The 21,920-nt window shown below is 27.5% G+C and overlaps 1 protein-coding gene across 1 annotated transcript; it reads right to left on the bottom strand.

Annotated features, from left to right (window-relative positions):
• Positions 1 to 10,519: 10,519 nt before the first annotated feature.
• Positions 10,520 to 12,200, bottom strand: LOC105126411 (zinc finger A20 and AN1 domain-containing stress-associated protein 9-like). The gene has a single exon (XM_011027277.1). It carries the CDS (start codon positions 11,789 to 11,791, stop codon positions 11,321 to 11,323), a length of 471 nt encoding a protein of 156 aa, XP_011025579.1. The 5' UTR covers positions 11,792 to 12,200; the 3' UTR covers positions 10,520 to 11,320.
• Positions 12,201 to 21,920: the final 9,720 nt, after the last annotated feature.

The raw sequence follows: 21,920 nt of genomic DNA, 5'->3' as shown, positions 1-21,920 counted from the left end.
ATATAAGTTTAATAATATTATAAATATTACTTTTAAGTCAAGCGTTGCAGTAAAACCAAAGGCTCTTGAATATATCTTTGCTGAAAGATCTAACATTCTTAGATCTTAGCATTTTTTGATGTTTTTTTATGCAAGGAAAAAAATAACTCGTAGCGTATGTCTTTTTTTTTTCTTTTTTAGCATTTCACTGCGGACTACATAGTGCAATCCACAGTAAAAAAATTAATGACTTTAGTTTTGTTTTTTGTCTTTTTTTTCTTTTTAAATTATTTTTTTAATTTAGTTTCTTAATACTAAATTTTTCTTGTTTAATTATCAGATTTTTATGACATGAATCCCAGATTTGATGGGTTAACCCAGTTGATTTAGGTTTTTTTTCTTTTTCTTCATTAGTTTTTTTTTCTTCTTATAGGTTTTCTCTCTCTTTGCTTTGCCTTTTTTAATTAATATTTTTTTACTTTTATTATTATTATTATTATTATTATTATTATTATTATTATTATAACATATACTAAAACTACTCAGTGTTTTACTATGCACTGCACGGTGCATTCCATAGCAAAACGCTGAGTTGTTTTTTTTTTTTCTTTTTTTCCCTATTTATTTAAATTTTTTTTATTTAACTATTACATTTTCATTATATGAATCTCAGCTTTAACAGGTTAACCTGATTTAGTGGATCAACCCAATTGATTCAGATTGTTTTTTTCCTTATTATTTTTGTTTTTTTGATTTCATCTTTTAATATTATATGTAGTTCACGGTAAAAAACTCAATACCTTTATTTTTATTTATTTTGTTTTTTTTTATGTTTTTCACTAGGGCAGCACAGTGCAATTCACGGTGAAAAAACTAATATTTTTTTTTATTTTAATTAATTTTTTTATTTTCTGTCCATGATTCGGAGCTGAAAGCTGCTGAAGATCGACATTGAAGCCTTTCATCATTCAAAGTTTCTGAAACACGATTGCTTACAGATTCCCCTGCCAAAATGATTACAGAATAACAACAAACCAATATGTAACGAAAACCACAACCAAAGCATACCGTAACAAAATACAGAAACATAAGGATTTTTCGAGTATATTTGCCGGCAACTAAAGGAAGGAGCAAGGCTTCACATTGATAAGACAGTAACAGCAAAAGCTCCCTCGTCGGCGATATAAAACCTTCCCGAAATTCCGACAAGTCAATATTGAACTGAGAGGGACCCCATTTATGGAGCTGCAGAACTGCCGGGCTCTCACCCCCAAGACAGTAATCCATCTAAAACGGTAAAAGAGAGAATATTCAACCATTTTATGCAATAATATAAATTAATTCACTAATCGCAACCCAAGCTCGCCGAAAAACTTCAACTATTCCACTAGATTAATCTGATTCCTATTATTTAAATTTATAATCATAATCAGCAAAAAAGAAAGGGAATAATGATAATGAAATGAGAAATAATTAAGGAAAAAAAGTTTACATTTCTTCTAATCGGAAAGAAATAGATAAAAATAAAATAAAAACCTGGACCTGTTGAGCGAATCGGTTTTACTGGAGTAACGCCATCTCTGCAAATCTCTCTCTCTCTCTCAATTTTTAGATTCTCCAGCAGACTGTTATTTTATTTTATTTTTCTGCTCTGTTTTCTTTTCTCTCTCTCTCTTTTTTTTTACAGGATTTGAAGATGCGTGCGCTATTTGTGCTCATGAGGAGTTTGTTAGTTGTTTAGGACAGTCCAACGAATCTGGTTCTGACTTTCTCGGAGGCGGGATACTCTGCCGCTTCAATTTGCTGTGCTCATTATGTTTTCTGGGCGGTACAGCCCGCCGTTGTTCGAATATCTAGTTACAATTATTTAAAAAAAAAATTATATTAAAATAATATTTATTTTATTTTTATAAAAATTATTTTTTAATTAACACATTAAAATAATTCAAAATTTATAAAAAAATAATTTTTAATAAGAAATTAAATTTTTATGGAACGCGGCTTGCACCGCGTTTTCAAATGGTGCCTAACCAATTTGTTTTTAGATTTTAAAACTGTTTTTAAAAAATATTTTTAATTTTTAATTTTAAATTATTTTTTAGATTTTTTTCAATTATTATTATATGTTGATATTAAAAATAATTCTAAAATATTAAAAAATTAGTATTTTAATATATTTCAAAGTAAAAACTACTTTGTAAAGCAACAACTATCACAACATTGGACGGGTTCCAAGCTTATTTAGAAATGTGTAATAATTGCAGTGTTTTTTGCTTGAAAATTTATCAAAATAATATTATTTTATTTTATAAAATTATTTTTGTCATCAATACATTAAAATGATTCAATAATATAAAAAAATTAATTTTAAATAAAACAATTCAAATTTTTAGAAAATACGATTTCAAACACATTCCCAAACTAGTTGTAAATCATGAAAAAATTTGTTTCTAGTTTTTTATCCTTATAAAAATAAAAGGGACATCCTATTTTCAAATTAAATCTATTTTAAGATAATAAGGAAATTGATTGGTTTAGGATATTAGAGTTTTTTTTATTTTAATTTAATTGATATTTTTAGAAGAAAATGGATGTTGATAAATGTCACATGTGCGCACATGACGTGATGAAATATCAAAGTCAAGAAGTCGCTACCTGATTATTTGGTTTAGGATAACTTGGAAACTAGGTAGACTGGTCTTGTTTGAAATTCTAGGATAAAAGACTAATTATGACTAAAAAATGTATTACCACCCCTAACACACCTTACTTAAGATAATTTTTATTGCATAGTCCGGGTGTAGTATAAAGGTGTTATTCCCTTTTAAACTATGAGTGATATTTAGGATTGTCTTCTCTTATTTACTGTAATAAGTAAGTTGTATTTGTATACCTTCAAGATTCAAGATCGTACGTGGAAGAGGATTCATGACTAGAGATGTTCAGTACTATTTAAAGTAAGTAAAACAATTATGCTTAATTTTGTTGTTTAGGCTTTTCTTATTATAGGAGTTTTCCTATTACCTTTTACTTTATCCTAGGGGCTTCAAAGGATGATGAATTATTATTGGTATAGTAATAATCACTAGAATGGTCATGAAATAAATTAGAAAATATAAGGTAGATTATGCAGGAGAAAAGACAATGATAGCCTAGGTTTTTGCAATTTACATTACTTTAATTTGGTGCTTCTTGGTAAGTTGGGGTGGAAATTATTTGTCGAAGCACTCTCTTTGTTGATTGGAATTCTCAAAATAAGAGTTTTTCTAAAAGAGACTTTTTGAAAACCAATATAAAGCATGGCCTCGTTATGTTTGGCAAAGTATTCTTAGCTTTAAGGAACTAAATAGAAAAGACATTAGATGGTGAATTGGCACAAGTAGTAAAGTTAATGTATGATTTACTGCATGGTTGAATAACAGCTTTAACAGATATATAAAAACTCTTATAATAAAGGGACTTGGATATATACTAGCTAGTAACCTGATTATTAACACTCGAACTAAATGAGATTGGAGCTTGCTAAACTCTCTTTTTCAATTGAGAGATGCACTTTCAAGTATGAGTATCCTTTTATCTTCAAGGATAGTGAATAATACGAACCAAGTCGGATTCGAATTTAGCTTTAAAATATTAACTGACCAGTTTTGCGAAATCAGTTATATCTTCTAAACTATACATTAAAATGAGCTGAAATTTTATAGGAAGATACTAGACACATGAAGATATATTTTGGTTTATTATAAGGTCAAATAAAGTTTGTAACATATTATTTAAGATAGTTGAAATTATTATACAAATCTTGACAAATCTATCATACTAGACTTTTATGTACTATTTATAACATATCTAGAGCTATTTGTGTAATTGTTCTACAATTCAAGTTGAGCTAACAACTAGACATCTCAAGCTTCCTAACCATATATGGTAGGCCCAATAATTTATTCAGAAAAAAATGATGTGTTTTAAGTTAGGATTGAAAAATTTGCAAAAAAAATATGTAAAAATTAAATATTCGGGCTATATGAAAGAATTTTAGCATAAAGGCTTTGTTTTTATTATCCTATTTTATTTATGTATTTAATGTTGAATAATTATTTGTTTGTTCTGGCTCATTACACTTTGTTTAGGGATTTGTTTTATTATTGGATTTATGTTAGTTGATTACTAATTTAGGCTCATTAGCTTACAACCCAAAAAGAGTTAGTTAGATGAGACGATATTATGTAAGCTCATTAGCTTACAACCCAAAAAGAGTCAATTAGAGTTAGTTAGATGAGACGATATTATGTTTTTTTAGCTGCAAATCTTAGTAGCAAGTTGGAGAATAAATATGAGTTTTTGTTTGTTTGTTTATTTATGGTAAAACAATCTTTCTTTGCAAGGATAAAGGTTGTATACTGACTTACTAAAGATTAATTGGCTTCATGACATCATTCGTATACTTAGAATTATTAGATATAAGGTTATTTGTAGGTCCTAATTCTTTTCCAATACCTTTGGTTCTTAGATACAGGGTTACCTCTATATCAAAGTTTTTTCAAAGCTGATTTTTAGCTTTTCAGTTTGTTATCTACTTTGTTGAGGATTGCTTGATCATGTGATCAAGAGATTGGCAAGAAGTGGTATCATAGTTTGACTTTAAAAGTCAGGTTATATATTTTATTTTCTTTTTATTAGTTTCAGCTTCCTTAACTTTAGTTTTTTTTATTATGTTTTTTATTATTTTGTATCTACGACTTAATGGTTTGTGTCTAGGTTTAAAAAAGAAGGTGTTATTTTAGTTTGTTGATGTCTAATAATATATCAATAGCACAAAAAGTTGAAAAAAAAAAAGAAGAAGCAAAGAACATCTAAAAATCATTTTTGTAGAATATGTCATAATACACAAACAAAGGAGAATTTGGCAAAACAACTCAGAAAATTCTTAACTTTTAGTTACTTGTTTAAGGAGTCCTAATCATATCCCATATAAAATTTGAGCTCATTCAAAGATCATTTGCTATAATAGCCAAGGTTAGGATTTCATAATAGGTTATATTCGTATAACAAAGAATTTTAAATCAACTAAATTTATAAAATTATGAAATGTTTTATATTGGGTTTTAAGATTCTTGTCGAACCCATATAGAATTTGAGGTCATTTGAAGTTTGTTTGCTATAGTAACAAAATTTAGGATTGAAAATTAGCGTAACAAGTCTAATTCATATTAATAAGTCAAACTTGTTTTGCTACTAATATTTCTCAATTATGATAATATAATAGCATCATAATTGATATATTTAGATGTCATTTAAATTTTTGTTTACAAACACTTTGCATATTTTTTCTTTTGCGTCTTCAAAAACGTCTATTTTTCATATAAATTTGGTTGTTATTCATTAAATTATAATTGTAGTTTTGTCTTTGCTTATTTTTATACTTTTCTTTCTTGTTGAGTTATATACACATATTTGAATATGTTGATAAGGCTATTATATTTGTTGTTAATTTCAATTTCATAAAAGTTAAAAAAAGGTAAGACAAAAAGAAAAAGACGTGGTGAATATATTCAAGTGAAAAGCCTATATTTGAGTGAAACACGATAGGAGTGTAAAAATATGAAGGAGCGGGTGAGGAATATATATATTTTTCAAACTAACCAATTCTCATATTAAAAAATGTTGGAGGTAAACAACAACATAGTACCACAAAGAGGAGATAATGAAATTGTAACTCAATTACACATTATGAATTAGTTGATGGATCAAATGACCAATAAATTTAGAGATAAGTTGAATAGGTTGGAGAGGCAACATTTTAATGATCATGGTGGGGTTCAAATTAGGCCTGAACAAAGAGAATTTAATGTTATGAGAGTTGTTATGCGAGTTAACACTAATACGAATGAGTTTATGAATGATAATACATACATGAGTGATATTGATTTTGAAGATATGTCAATGAGAAACAAGGAACATTTTGGACATCAGTAACATTTTCAGTTTATAGGGAAAAGATATGGTGATAAATTTGGTTACAGGGGTAATTATAGGTATCGGGACCATAATATTGAGTTAGGTGGAGATTTGGATACAATTAAGATGAAAACATCAACTTTTAGAGAAAGAATGATAAAAAGAATTATTTAAAATAGAAGAAGAAAGTAGAATGGATTTTTTAGTGTTATAATTATTCGAAACCTAAGAAATTCAAGCTTGCTGTGACTAATTTTTTTTACTATGCCATTATGTGGTAGAATCAATTAATGACAAACCGTGGGAGAAATTATGAGAGGCAAGTCGATACTTGTGATAAGATGAAATCCATTATGATGAAAGGATTTGTGCCTAGCCACTATTATAAAGAATTGTATCAAAGGTTGCAGAATTTGAGTTAAGGTACAAAGATTGTTGATAAGAACTTTAAAAAGATGAAACTTGTTATGATTTGAGCAAATGTTGAGGAAGATATAAAAGGCTACTATAGCTAGATTCATTAATGGCCTTAATTATGATATAACTCATATCGTGGAATTGCATTATTATATGGAATTGGAGAAGATTGTGTATATGGTTGTGAAGGTGAAGAAATAACTTAAATGAAAGGGTACCCATTCAGCAAAGGCAACTATTAGGCCCTTCGAAACCTTAAAAACTTAATTAGAAGACTAATAATAAGGGATGGTCCATCACAATAGAATAAGGAGGGAAAAGGTAAACACCTTAATGAGAAGAAAGACTCATCGACCATTGTTAAAAGTAACAACGTTACTCTTACTTCTCGTAACTGTAACATTAAATTCTTTTATTGTTTGAGTTTTGGTCATATTACTTCACAGTGTCCAAACAAAAAAGTGATGACTATCAAAGTTAATAATAAGGTTGAGACCGATTAGGAGAATGAATAGGAGAAGATGTTACCATTGAAGGATGTTGATGATATTTATGGTGTATCCGGTTAAGGAAGAGATACTTGTGGTGAGAAGAGCACTGAATATGCATACCAAGGTGAATGATTCAGAAGGTCAGATAGAGAACATATTCCACATGATACGTCATGTTCATTATAAGATATGTTGCTTAATTATAAATTGTGATAGTTGCACTAGTGTAGCTAGTATTAAATTGATGAGAAAGTTGAACTTGTACACTACCAAACAACCCATAGTTTGTAAATTACAGTGGTTTAATAATGGTGGTGAAGTGTAAATGAATAAGCAGGTTTGGGTTATTTTTTATATTGGTAAATATTATGATGAGGTGTTATGTGATGTTATGTTGTACCAATGTAAACTAGTCAATTATTACTTGATAGACCATGATAGTATGTTATGAGAGTTATGCATGATAGAGTGAAAAATATGTATTCCTTTAAAATGAATGGAAGACCTATAACTTTTGTATCTTTGACACCTAAACACATATATGAGGAGCAAGTGAAATTGAAAAAGAGGAAGATTGTTGAAAAATAAGAGTTTGTCTATCAAGAAGACCTCCTTTGCTAACAAGGTTCATCTTAGTTTTAATGATAATGTTATTCTTTAGCTTAGAACTTATTTTCTGACCTTATAAGATATTTTCATTATACAAATTCGAGATCAAATCTTTTTAAATAAGAGGAGGATGATATAAATCAAGTCAAGTCCAAATTTGGCTTTAAAATATTTTTTAACCAGTTTTGCGAGATCAAACATGTCTCTCAAAATATATATCAAATTAAGATAAACTTTTACAATGAGATACTAGATACATGAAAGTATATTTCGATAAATTTTTAGGTTAAATGAAGTTTGGAAACATATTGTTTCAGAAGTTTAAAGTTACTAGATAAATCTTATCAAATCTGCTACAATAGACATTTGTGTACTGTTTGGGATATATATGGAGTTACAAGTGGAATATTGTTGCGATTCAAATTAAGCTGGCAACTAGACATCACAAAGTTTTCAACCATATATGGTAAGCTCAATAATTCATCTAGAAGAAAGAAAACGATGTGTTTGAAGTTAAAATTGAAAATATACCAAGAATGAGCGAAAGTTGGAGATTCGGGCTACATACAGGAATTTTAATATGAAGACTTTGTTTTTCTTATCCTATTTTATTTATTTATTTATTTATTAATAATTATTTTTTATTTGAATTTGTTTTGGCCCATTACATATTGTTAATGAGTTTATTTCATTACTGAACTTATTTCAGTTAATTACTAGTTTAAACTCATTAGCTTGCAACTTAAAAAGGATCCATTAATGTTAGTTGGGTTCCATTAATGTTCGTTAGATGAAACTATATTATGTTTTTTAACTGCAAAATATGGCAACAAGTTGAAGAATAAACATGAGTTTTCATTTTGTTTGTTTGTGGCAAAACAATATTTTTTTTACAGAAACAAAGATCGTATACTAACATATTCATTCATATACTTAGAGTTTTTAGATACAAGGTTATTTCTAAATCTAACTCCTTTTCCAATATGTTTAGTTCTTAAATACAAAATTACTTTTGCATACACTAACATATTCATTCATATACTTAGGGTTTTTAGATATAAGGTTATCTCTAAATCTAACTCCTTTTCCAATATATTTAGTTCTTAAATACAAAATTACTTTTGGGTTAAGATTCTATCAAACCTAACTTTTTTTTTCCAATTTTTTATCTAATGAGATGGCTACCTAACTTTTTTTTTCCAATTTTTTATCTAATGAGATGGCTACCTAACTTTTTTTTTCCAATTTTTTATCTAATGAGATGGCTTTGGTATTAAAAGATTCGCATAAATAAAGGAGGAGTTGATTTGGCACTATAGTAAAAATGGCTTCTATAACTCAAAATCTGAACACTCTGTGGCTATAGAGGTTGTTATTCCAGATTTTGGTGAGGCTGAATGAAGAAGATTATAAAATCTCAAGGTACCCCCAAAGATCAAACATTCTTTTTCGTGGAGAGCTTGCCAGGATTGCATCCCTACACAATTTCGACTCCTTCATAGGGGAACTGATTTGATGAACATGTTTCTGTTGGCAGTAGTTGGGTCTGGCTTTTAGAAACTGTTTGGAAACACGATTCAACTTAATTTTTAAAAAATTTAATTTTTTTTTTTATTCGGAAACATGATTCAACCTAATTTTCAAAAAATTTAATTTTTTTTTCTATTAAAATTTAATATAATTTATACATTTTGTATCCTTTTGAATCGTTTTAATATATTAATGTTAAAAATAATTTTAAAAAAATAAAAAAATCATTAACATATATTTTAACATGAAAAATGATTTGAAAAGCAATAACTACCACCAAATACACTTTTAATATGACCAACTGTGAATTTATAGCTACCACCAAACACACTTTTAATATGACCAACTGTGAATTTCCAACTGTGGTTCTTCACTCAATTTCATTTGCTTGATGAGGATTGGATACCGAAGGTGGGTGTAACCTCGTGGTCCATCTGGAACCAAAGGAACAATAGAATACGGAATAATGGGGCTTTAGCAGAGCATTGAGTGGTTAAGGCTGGTCTGGATTTTCGACAGAGATGGAAACTGCACAGACCACTCCCTTGTCTTCAGGATCTCGTCAGACTCCTTTGCACAAAGAGGAGAAACCTCTAGTTGGGTATCTAAAGTGTAACGTGGATGCAACTGTTCTTGAAAGGACATGGTTTCCAAATAGTATGACAGACCCCAACATTCCAGATTCCATATTCCAAATCCGATTTCATTTATTCTTTCTATCCATTTCTGGAAGTTCATTTCTTTTTTCGAAGATTCTGTCAAATTTCGTTCCAGAATACAATCTGAGGCAGTAAACTACTAGGGGATTGATGGCGGCATGGAGCCATAATTCCAAGTCAAATGAGAAGCAAAAGGTACGACATGAAATACCTAAGGAAATTCTGATAAATTTAAGGTCTGCTGCAAAGCATTTCCATACATTTTTGGATGGTAATCCAAGATTCAATACCCCAAAAACACATTGTCCAGATGAATCTACATTTGTAATCATCCTTGGCATACTTCAAACTATCAACAGCATAGACTATGAAACTAATACCACCAATCATAAACAAGAAGAGAATCAACCTAGGAAACAAATTCGTGAAATTAACTAGAAGAGATCCAAAAGTTAAAAAGAAAAGGACTTGCAGAGTAAACCGTGCTAGTACTATCATATAGAAACAAGGTAGCCGCCATTGAAGGTGTCCTCTGCTTAGATAATCCTACTAGTCAAAAGTCCAACTTGCATACAAACACAAAAACAGCTCATATTATCTTAAGTACCCATCTCCATCGGTAGCCAACACAAGTAAATTCCCACTCCCCATAATCACAACAGCATTGGACAAAGCCAGAATAACAGCATCCAATACCAAAATGGGCTGATCTGCCAATCCCAATTCATAGCTTAATTGCTTCTCCAAGAATCAAGTTTTTCCATTTAGCATCCCATAATAGGAAGAATATGACAGCACAGCGAAGTAGTAGCACCAAAGCAATTTAGTGCATAAAAAATATGGAAGAATAGGCAATAATTTCAGGTACCGTGGACATAGCAATGTATAATCTATTCTCTATTACAGAACACAGCATAAAGCTTCAGTAAGCATATGGGAGGTATGGGCTAAGTTCATCCTAGTCTTACTTTACCAGAACCTTCCCTGCTGCAAAACTGTACAAAGTCATGATAATATGTACAGAAAACAAGTAGAGAACCAATTCTTACAGCAACTATATTAGGAAACAACTAGAAACAAAGGCCAAAACCAAGACCAACAAACGACTTATGGCTTGCAGCTATAAATTCCTAATTTCTATACCCTCGTGCTGCTGCTTTCCTAGAACTGATAGAAAAACTCTGGTATTCAACTGCATGCATCCAATGAACCTGCATTTTTAATCCATCCCACCAGAAGGTCTACACATTATAGCAAAGCAAACTCCAATGGTTTCTTCCCCTCCATACTAGAGATAGATATCTAACTACAGCAAAGATTACTAATGGCCCAGATAAAAATTCCTTCGAGACACCAGTCTCAAAAACAGATTAGTGATAACTACTGGCTAAATTTAATCTAAAATTGTGTCATTTATGCGACTAAACTACAAGAGAGAAAAATGATTAAGCAACATGACAAAATAATGGCAACCAAACTGCTATAGAAATACACTAATTCACAATAGAATAATTAAACCCCAAATTGTTAAACACGGAATAAGCAAAGCAACCAAACTGTACATATAGACACGAACAAACAAATAAATATCCAATGAGAGAACATTATTCTCCTTGAATGACGCATAAAATCATCTTGAAAGAAAATAGAAAGTACATACTAACAGTTAATTGTGGATCATATCTTATCAATCTTATCTGCCTTGACAACAGGATTGGCTTTAGCAATAGCATCCTGTCCAGCACTCCTGTAATCGAACACACAGTTATGCTTGTCCGAATATCTGTGCTGCGAACAGAAAGTGTGTCCACAACGGCACTTGAACCCTGTCAAGCCCACTTTTTTCCTGCAGAAGTTGCACCTGTTTGCCACCACCACCGGCCGCTTCTCCTCTTCACCTCCTCCTTGTTGCCCTTCAACTTCTGCTGCTGCTGCTGCACTGTTCTCGGCAACATGAACTGGAACATCAATTGTTGTTGTAGTTGTGTCTTGTTGGGTTAGAAGGAATTCTTTGTAACATTTAGAGCAGAGATTATTAGTGTTGGGGCTTCCAAAAAAACAACAGTTATTCACACAAAGAATTGGTGTGTTTTGTGCCTCGTAACTGCTGCTGTCTTCTAGCTTTCTCTTTTGGGATTCTTGCTCCATGATAATAATAAAAACAAAAACAAAAAAAATCAAATTTGAGGCGAAAACAACTTTTTTCAAGAAACAGAATTGATCTGGTAAGAATATGACAATACAAGAAAAACTAGGAACCCAGAATTATATTATAGGAAAAAAAGAAAGAAGACAGCCCTTTTGAGATTGGAGATAAAACAAAAAGGAAAAGGTACGAAAAGGTAGAACAAGAAGATCTGGGAGGATATGGGTAGAGAAGTGAAGAAAACATATATATATAAAATAAAAAAACGGGAGAGAGAGATTGTGCCTTCGTGTGGTGTTGTGCGTAGTGACTTTGTGGGGTGGGTTTGGTTCATCAGAAACAGGGCAAGGAAAGAAAGGTATGGTTTTTAGTTTTTACCGACGAGATGACGTAAGAAAGGGCAGGATGCGGTCTTCATGTTTCCTCTGTAGCTTCATCAATTTATAGTTCTGAATTTCTCAATGTTACCCTCATAATTTCCAAGAAGTTCTACCCTGGTCCCTAATTTGTTAACTAACCTAACTTTTCAATATTAGCATTTGAACCATGTATTTCAGATTTTTTAGTGTTCTGTTACAATATTTTATGTGGGTTTTATAGGGAAGGGAGTGACTAAAATAAAAATATGAAAAAATTAGCATTTTGTTAGCTATTTACTTATTTTTTAATAAATTAAAGATTTTAATTTTCTTAAAAAAATTATAGAGGTAACATTAAGTAATCTTATACTACGAGGGTGGAAGTTAAACATTGATAAATTATAAGGACAAAAATAGACTACTCGGTAGGATAATATGAAACTTTCAAGTGAAGTATGTGTGTGTATAAAGTTGCAAGTACACGAGGGCAAAGATATCTTTTGTGATGATTTGCTGTCACTCACTAAAAGTCCAAGAATATTTCTTACTTTAACATAGTTTTTTTTTAATATATTTTATAAAATATTTAGAAAATTAGCATCACTAAAAGAATGGCAGATTATCTACTACTCACAAGATTACTCATATATTATATACGAGTCTCTAAATTTATAAAATGATGTACAAAAAATAAAAAAAAAAAAAAAATTAAAAAAAAAAAATTGAAAACACGTCAAAATTTTGATAATGACAATATCAATACTATAAAACAATCTTAATTTAATAAATTTAATAACACTAAAAATAATCACTAATAAAAAGAACAAAACTAAGATCCAATTTTAGTAGAGGTGAAATAATATAAGTATATAAATAAATTAATTAAGATATAAAATGTTGAAAATTATAAGTTTTTAATATAAAATTCAAAAATTCACCTATATTATAATAAGAATTATTTAACCTATCATCCTCTATCATCCTCGTAACTAACCATAAATTATTTATTTTAACAAATTAAAACATAACCATAAATTATTTATTTCATCAATTTCTCGCAATCTTTTCTAAATTACATGGAAAATTCAATTATAATTAAACAACATAATTAAATTCATTTCAATCATCATCAATATAACAACACATACTAAATATATATAATTAACAAATATTTACTTTGATTCCAAAGGTTCTCATATTCCCTCTCTTGAATGGTCAACCCTACTTTCATCATAAACACCTAATTTTCTTCTTTAATTATATTCTATTTATATCCTATCACATTCCAAAAAAGATATCATATTTTTACAATTTCACTCTTTTCCACTTTAATATCTTAAAAATTCTAATTCAAAATTTAAAAATTTTACATAAATTTTGTTAATCTTTACTGGAACTTGTATAATTGAGTTTATAACACCTTATTCGATAATGATATAAACTCCAAATATTAACCAATCAAAGTTTTTCTTCTCCTATTTTTTTCCTTTTAATGTCGTGAGTTTCCTTTCTCTACTCCATTTCCCTCATTTGATTTTTCTCTTAATATTTAAGTTAGGTGTGTTCAATATTCATTTCATTAATTCTCTTGTCTTAAATCTTGGTTTCTCTCTAGGTTTTTAGTGAAGGAACTCTTAATTTTTTTTTCTTATAATTTTATTTAACACTAGCCGACAATTTAAAAGGGAAGAAGAAGTTAAATTTCTAGTTTTCTAACTTATTTATGAAAATATCATTAATGAATCTATATATTATTTTTGGTTTTTTTGGTTCAACTATTGATATTCTCGTATGTCCTTTCAAACTTTCATTATCCTAAAGTTTTAACTTGTAGTAGATTAATGTGTTAAGAGACTTTTCATAAACTTTCATTTCAGTCCAAAAATCGAATTAAGAGTTATACTAAATAGCATAAATATGGTTAGTATGTGATTTTATGTCAAAATTTATTTTTTTTATTCAATCATTATTTGAACTATATCAGTTATTTTACTAAGTTCTCAAGACCATTTTCTTATTCCAAAATATATTTATTTTTTCTTTTCATCATTTGTTTAATTTATGGACTTACTATAGTTTTATGGTAACATTACTAATTTCTATTATAATCCCTTGAAATAATTTTGTCATTTTCAAAACACATCTATTTAAATTTTTTTTCTAATTGTTATACCCGTCAAAACCTGTTATCGGTTTCGACATGATATATACTTCATTTGAATTTTTTTTAGAAGTGTGTGTAAGTACCCACATGCTAGATCAATCCATACTAACAAAAACCGAAGTGCATCGCATGAACTGCTAAAAAATAATAAGGCTCTCTTATTTTTGAACTACTTATGTGTCCTACTCCAAAATCAAAACAACTATTATCTTAGCGGTAGGAAGCTAGATGTGAAACATTAGCGGTGCAGATCCATTTAAGAATAACTAAGATCCATTTAAGAATAACTAATATCATTGGTATTGTTATTAAAATTTCTCTTTCTCTCTCTCTCTCTTCTCTCTTTTCCTTTTAATTTGAGAAGATATATGTTATGTTTTACTAACCTACTAATTATTTTACTATTTTAGACTATTAGTGAGGGGGATTTTTTTTAATGTTATTAAACTCCACTTAACTTAATGGGTTAATATGATGTTTTTTCTGCAATATTATTAATCTTATTCAAAGCTTGATTTCATTTAAAAAAAATCAAAACAACATCGATTTAATGTTTTTACAAAAAATATTGAAATAATAACATTTTAAATTGATTTGGAAGATTAGGTTTAATAGCTTTATTTTTTTCAAAATCTACTCCTTTATTTAATTATATAATAATAAAAATAGATATGTATAAGAAAGCCACTAAATAACTACATGAAGTAAAAATATATTTTTTCTATTAAAATTATCTTTTCAAATTCATATATATTTTTCTTATTTTGACAAGAAAATAATTTTTTTATTATCATCATAATTCATTAAATAGAATGCAACAATAATAAGGGGAAGAAACTATAACAATTTCAATTAAAGGAAAAAAGTAAATTTTTAACCAAAAACTTATTTTTTTATCCAATTATTTATTTATTTTGATGCAAACATGTCATTTTTTTTTTAAGTATGGTTTGTTAAGCATACAATTATTATTAAAGAATTAAAAAAAAATCATGAGTCAATTATTTTTACAAGCCCATGTGAAAAACAAATACGAGAACAAAAAATTTCAGAAAATATATAAAAAATTAAGAAAATAGATATTTCATTCTTATTTAATATTAATGAATTTTTTTTTAATTTTTTTTTACCATGCTAATATATAATTATCCACAAAACAGTCGATGATAATATCATTGTAAAACCCCTAATATTCTTAGCAAAATGACATAATTTATTGTTAACATTATGTTTTATGAATAAAAGACAGTGACAATTCAAATAGAGGTTTAAAAAAATTTTAATCATTCAAAACAAATAAAAAAAACATACTTGTTCAATCTAAACTTCATTGTTTTATTAAAGTATCTCTTTATTTTTTTAATCAAAAGCATTTTTTTTCAAAATAAAAACTTAAAAGCAAGTTTCAATGAAAAAAATATTAAAATAATGTCCCAATATTTATATGTTATTAAAGGCAAAAATTAACAATTAATATGATAAAATATTGTAAGAAATCTTCTAAAAAAAGAAACATAAATTTTATGTTTTTAATATAAGTGAGCTTTTTTTTTGCATATTAGGTATATAATAAATAAAAAATTATTAACATTCCTATAAAACCCTATAATATTATTTAAGAATTATGAAAAATTTAAATAATAATTTAAATATCATGTTAAATATTTTATTTATAGTGTTTTTTCAATCAAAATCTAAAAAAAAAGAAGAAAATAACCTTAAAAAAAAGTCATAAGAAAGGCTTGTCATGGATAGGTTTGTAAAGAGAGGCGATACAATGGTCTTTTTAATTTATTTTTTTATGTTTAAATGTGAATAACAAGTTATCTATTTTTATATTTTTTTAATATAAAAACTAGCCAAGAGGTTTCGTTTGCTAATTTGGATTTTAAACTATAAATGTTGCTAGAAAGTATGATTTTTGTTTTTTTAAATTAAAAACCTATTTTATCTAAAAATACATAATAAATACCTTAATAATCTTCATAAACCAATTACTAACTTAAAAGCCCTATTAAATCAGTTGAAAAAAATGAAAGAAAATAAAATTATTTATATTTAACGTTGACCTAGCTCTTCAGTTAGATAAAAACTAAAAACATCCCGGCAATACTTTTTTTATTAATAAAAATCCATTGCAATTGAAATTGATTTTTTTAGTGGCTGACTAACTATTTTTTTTATTTCTAATTTTCCCACGATTCTCTCTCTCCTCCTAGATTTTAGAGGCTAAAATATAAAATAAATAAAGTTTATGATAGAAATGTATAACCTTAAAAAAGCAGGGATCAAAAATAAAAAAGTAAAAACTTTAAGAACTAAACTGCAGTTTTCCATGCAGAGAACAATAAAAAAGGGGCCATGGTTGTCTCTTTGTTTCTTCAGATTTGGCCTAGTTTTTCATTTTTTTTCAATCAATAAATCAATTAATACATTGCAAAATTAAACATTAATTTAATGACATAACATTTTTTGGCATGACAAATACTATGTAGCAGGTGAACCTTGGCACTATAAATATTGTGAATCCAAACAAATCAACAGGCTCTAGACCGTGTGATTATAAATACTGAAAAATAAAATTAAAAAAATTATTCAATAAACAAAATGAAAAATTATTTAAGAATGAGGTTAGATATATACATTGTAACGGTCATCAGTATATATATAAAAAAAATTAGATACCATGTATGATGCAATACTATGAACTTGTAGCACGCTTTAATAAAAAGAAAAAAAAATAATTTTTATAATAATTTATAATATTTTTTTATAATAATTATAAAATATTTAAGCTCTCTTTTTTACTATGGTACGATATGTTAGGATTTTGATTAATTTTTTTATTCAGTTTGAGCATGTGATTAAATTTATTACTTGTGTTTAAAAGAATATAAATTATTTTCAGTTTTTTATTACTTATTTTAGAGTCATTCTTTTTCTAGTCTACACACAAATTATTATTATTATTATTATAAAATGAAACAGAGGGCATTTGAGTTTAGAACAGATGATGTTTATCCAAATAAATTACCAATCTTTTTCTTTTTTTAATGGTTAGATATCTTGAGAGTAAAGTTGTAGTTATAATTATTTTTTATATTGAAATATATTAAAATAATATTTTTTTATTTTTTAAAAATTAATTTTTAAATTAATGGATCAAAATAATTCAAAACATAAAAAACTTAATTTTTAATAAAAAAATTAATTTTTTTAAAAGTAGAGTTTGTACTGCATTTCTAGATGCTAAACCCATTTCTTTTATTCCATCAAATACATGATATTCATATTAAAGCCATCTGATTCATGAGTATTTCATAACAAACCCTAATTAATAAGGAATGAACCTGGTTTGGACACTGATAGTAATGATCCTCTAAAAGAATTTACACACACAAGGTCAAATCAAGGATAAAGATACGACCATTTGAGCTGGTATTATCAATTAACAAAAGTATGGAAAAATGTTGTAGGTATATATCATTTCTTATTATTCACTGGAAAAATTATAACGACGTTTTTTTCTTAGAAGGAAATCAAATGCTTTAGTATTGAAGGTAATTTGATTTTTTTTCATTGGTTATTAAGGAACAGATCAAGGGTATATGTTTTTTTTTTAATTTTTAAATATAGTAAAATAATCTAATTATCTTTCAAGTCAAAAATTTTAAAACCAATAAACATGGATATTTATTTCTTTTTATTTCTTAAAGTATAATAAAATGATAATTTTGTTATTGAAAAAAAAATTAGTTAAAACATGTTTATAAGGATCCTTAGGTATTTTTACAATGATTTTTTTTTCTTATTACTAGTTTTATAAAAGGCAATTTGATAATTTTTGCATAGATTAAATATTATTTAAATTAAAAAAAACATGTTAGCATGTGTGATGCAAGTGCAAGCATGTGAGTCGCCTCTTAATGGCAAAAAATGCCCTTCCATCATTTTTGAGAGTATCATTAAGTTCTTTTCCTGTTAGCGCAACACGTATAAATGGTGGGAGGGTGGTTTGTCACTAATAGAACTTTTTTTTTCTCTTCTCTATTGAAAAGTACAACTCAATCCTTTTTGTTATTGGTATTTTAACATGACCAAAAGATTAATATCTTCTTTTAAGTATAAGAGTGTCGAAGTAATAAATAACACAGCAAGATCGGGGCCGAACCATATGGAGGTTAACTATATAAATTATAAATAATAATAATGATGCTGATGTTGATGAGTTAAAGAGGACACTGAGATGTAAGATTAATGTGAAGATTAAACAAAGATAAAAACAGTTGTCAAAGTTAGAGGATTCAATAATGGTATTTCAAATAAGTATAATATAAATTCTTTCTATTATTCAACTAAAAACCACACACAAAGGAGGTTTCAATTAGATGATTTATCATTAATAACTCATTATAAATTATTAATATGATCATATTAATTATCTTATTTAAGTAACACTAAATTTTTAAATATTGTTAGAAATTCATGATACTAACTTATGTTAACAATAAATCAAGTTTCTTTCATAGTATAGATGTAGGTTATACTATACGATTGGCTATGAAATTGCCAAATATTTATTGTACCAAGTGTTATATAACATAAATTTAGATTAACCATTTAACAAGTAAGGCATTAAGAATTAATAAGATAAAAATATAAGACATGTTAATAGCACATTGTTTATGATATAATTATTTAAGTCCATATTGAGGTTATATTATACTTATCCTAACAGCATTAGTAAAACCTTTTCATCTTAACATAATAAACTTAGCTAAACATAATAAAAGAAAAAAAACATAAATAAACAAGAGGAGGGCATGATTATATGAGTATAGTAAAGAAAATGAAAAGAATAAATAAGAGATTAATATAACATAAAATAAGACCTGAACATTACAAAATACAAGGAAAGAAAGCAAGTAAATAATCTTGATCTGAAAATCAAGATGCCTAAATGCATGACAAATGTCTTTTTTTATAGGTTAAAATTCAAAACTATTGATTTAATGACTAATTGTTAAGTGGACGACCATCTTTTGACTTTGTGACAATCCTTATATTCTTTTCTGAACAACACGTCATTGATAATATTAGAATTTGAACAGATAGTCCCATAAAAGTTCTGGAAAATTATCTCAGCTTTCCAAAAAAAAAAAATTTGGTGCATTTGGACTTCTAGAACTCGAGATATGGGCTGAATACTGAATAGTATCTAGGATATACGATAGATTCAAACTTCTATTTTGATGCTAAGATTTGAACTTTCAAATGGCAGAATAGAGTCTTGGACTCTCATGAATATTTTAGGCCTATATCTTAGCTTTCTACCCATATAAACCAAACTAAAATTCAAGATCTACAACTCCAGATATGACCTAATGATTAAACAATGTTCCAGTTTAAATTGAATCAGTATCTCTTTTCTAAGCTCAACCTTTTCTTTGTCCTTTCACTTTCAATACTTAATCACATCAATCAATTATTTGAATTGTAAGATATATCTGCATTTAAAATGAGCATTTACTGTAAATTAAAGCTATTTTATATTATCAGACTTATTATTATAAAACATGCTTAAGTTAGAGAATTTAATGATACTTTAAGTACAACATGATAATATAAAATCTTGATAAAAATACACTTTTAAGTGCTAATCATATTTAAATTTTAGTTCTTATTATTTTGATTTTTAATTTTTGTTCTTGACCCTTTTGTAAAAGTTTTATTGGGTCCTCTTTTTTTTGGGTCTTTTGTTAAATTTTTTTTTCTTATCAATCTCACCTTTCAATAAAAAAATTTATTTGTATTTTTTATTTTAATTTTGATCCTTGTTCTTTTGATTTTTTTGTCCTATTGTTAAATTGTTTTTTTTTTCAATTTCACCCTTCAATTAAAGAAAAAATTGTTTTTTATTTCAATTTTGATTCTCATTATTATAATTTAAGTATTTGATTGAATGAAAATTAATTTTCATGATTTTTTTCAGATAGGATGCTTCCAATCTAAAGATATAGGTCACTTGCTTGAAATGTTAACGTGAGTTAACTTTGATTTTTTTAATTAGACTTTGTGATTTTTATTATTTTTTTATTAGATTATTTCGGTCTTATGAACTGAATAATGGGTTTAGCAAGACAACCTGGGTTAGTTTGGTCCTAAATATTAGGGTTACAAGTTTGTCATACTAACAAGTTAACTCAAATAGATTTTTTAGGTGTTTTTTTCCATTTATTTTTATATTTTCATATTTAATTGGCTGAAAATTGAGCTATATCGTTCGTTTCATTTTCAATCTTAGCACTTGGGTATCATTTTTTTATGGAAAAAAATCATACCTACATCATAGCATGGGTCCATAGTTAGTTATACATCTAAAGGAAATGAAAAAACTATGGTGCTTCACTCTTTTTTCTTTTATTCTTTAAAATTATTTGGTCTTGCAATTACATCCTTATCAATCCTAATTAGATGAAATTAGGTTTGTAATTATGGTAAAACTACCAAATTAAAAGTTAAAAGGCTAAAATGTAAAATATAAAGAAAATAAATGATCAACCATGAATGTACAATAAGTTTAATTTTGGTAAAAAAAAAACTTATTTTTGTTAGTCCCTAGTTTAGAGAGAAAAGAGAAACTTATCAAAAAATGACAAAGATAAAGAAAATTATTGATTTGTCTACTTTTCAACAATGAAACTTATTTTTTATATCAACAAGTTTTGTTCAATGAAGAGAGTTTGTTGATGGTTATTTGTCTTTAAACATCCTTGAAAAAGAGATAAGGCTCAATTTAAATATTTTTCTTTCATTTGAATTTTTTTTTAATGGTTTTGAGGTTATTAGGTGGTTCAAGGAGATTTTTAGGGTGATTAATAGGTGATTTTAAGTGAAAATAAGTTGAAAAACATTTTTTTCACCCTAAAAACCCAAGTGGTGGCCAAAATTTAGGTTGTAGCCTAGCAGACGATACATCATCCGTCATAACAGGAGACATGCCATAATTTTTAATAAAAAAAGGGCAAACCCAAAGCAAGAAAAAAAAATACTTAGGCCAATCATATAGGATTGGCTCAGGCCTGTACATTTAGGCCACCTAGGCTTTGTGCCTACGAGTTCTTTTTTAATTTTTTTAATTTTATTATTTAGTTTTGGAATTTCATGTTCAATGTTATCCTTTGATATTTGGTTAATTTTAAATTGGCTTTTATTTCTATTTTATTATAAAACAAAATAAAAATTAATTGAACTAAGTGGAATTCATGACCTATATCATAGGTTTTGCAAGTTAATCCTTGTTAACCTGTATTGTTTCCTTTTTTTTCCCATTTGATTTTCTCTTTGGACCTATAAATTTAATTAAGTCACGTTAAGGTAGCTCCCACACTATTCAATATAAAACTTGGGTTAGACAAAGAGTTAGGTTAAAAGCATTTAAATTAGAACTGTTACTTTAGTAGTTTGTTATTTCTCCTTAGTGAAAGCCAAAACCATCCATAAAGATTATAAGCATAATACATGACACGACGAAAAGATTGATGTCTTCTCTCAAGTGCAGGAGTGTCGAAGTAATAAATAACTCGGCAAGACCGGGGTCGAACCACA

This window comes from Populus euphratica, unplaced genomic scaffold, assembly GCF_000495115.2.
Source record: "Populus euphratica unplaced genomic scaffold, PopEup_1.0 scaffold78.1, whole genome shotgun sequence".
NCBI lineage: Eukaryota > Viridiplantae > Streptophyta > Magnoliopsida > Malpighiales > Salicaceae > Populus > Populus euphratica.
This window is presented reverse-complemented; position numbering and strand designations above follow the sequence as displayed.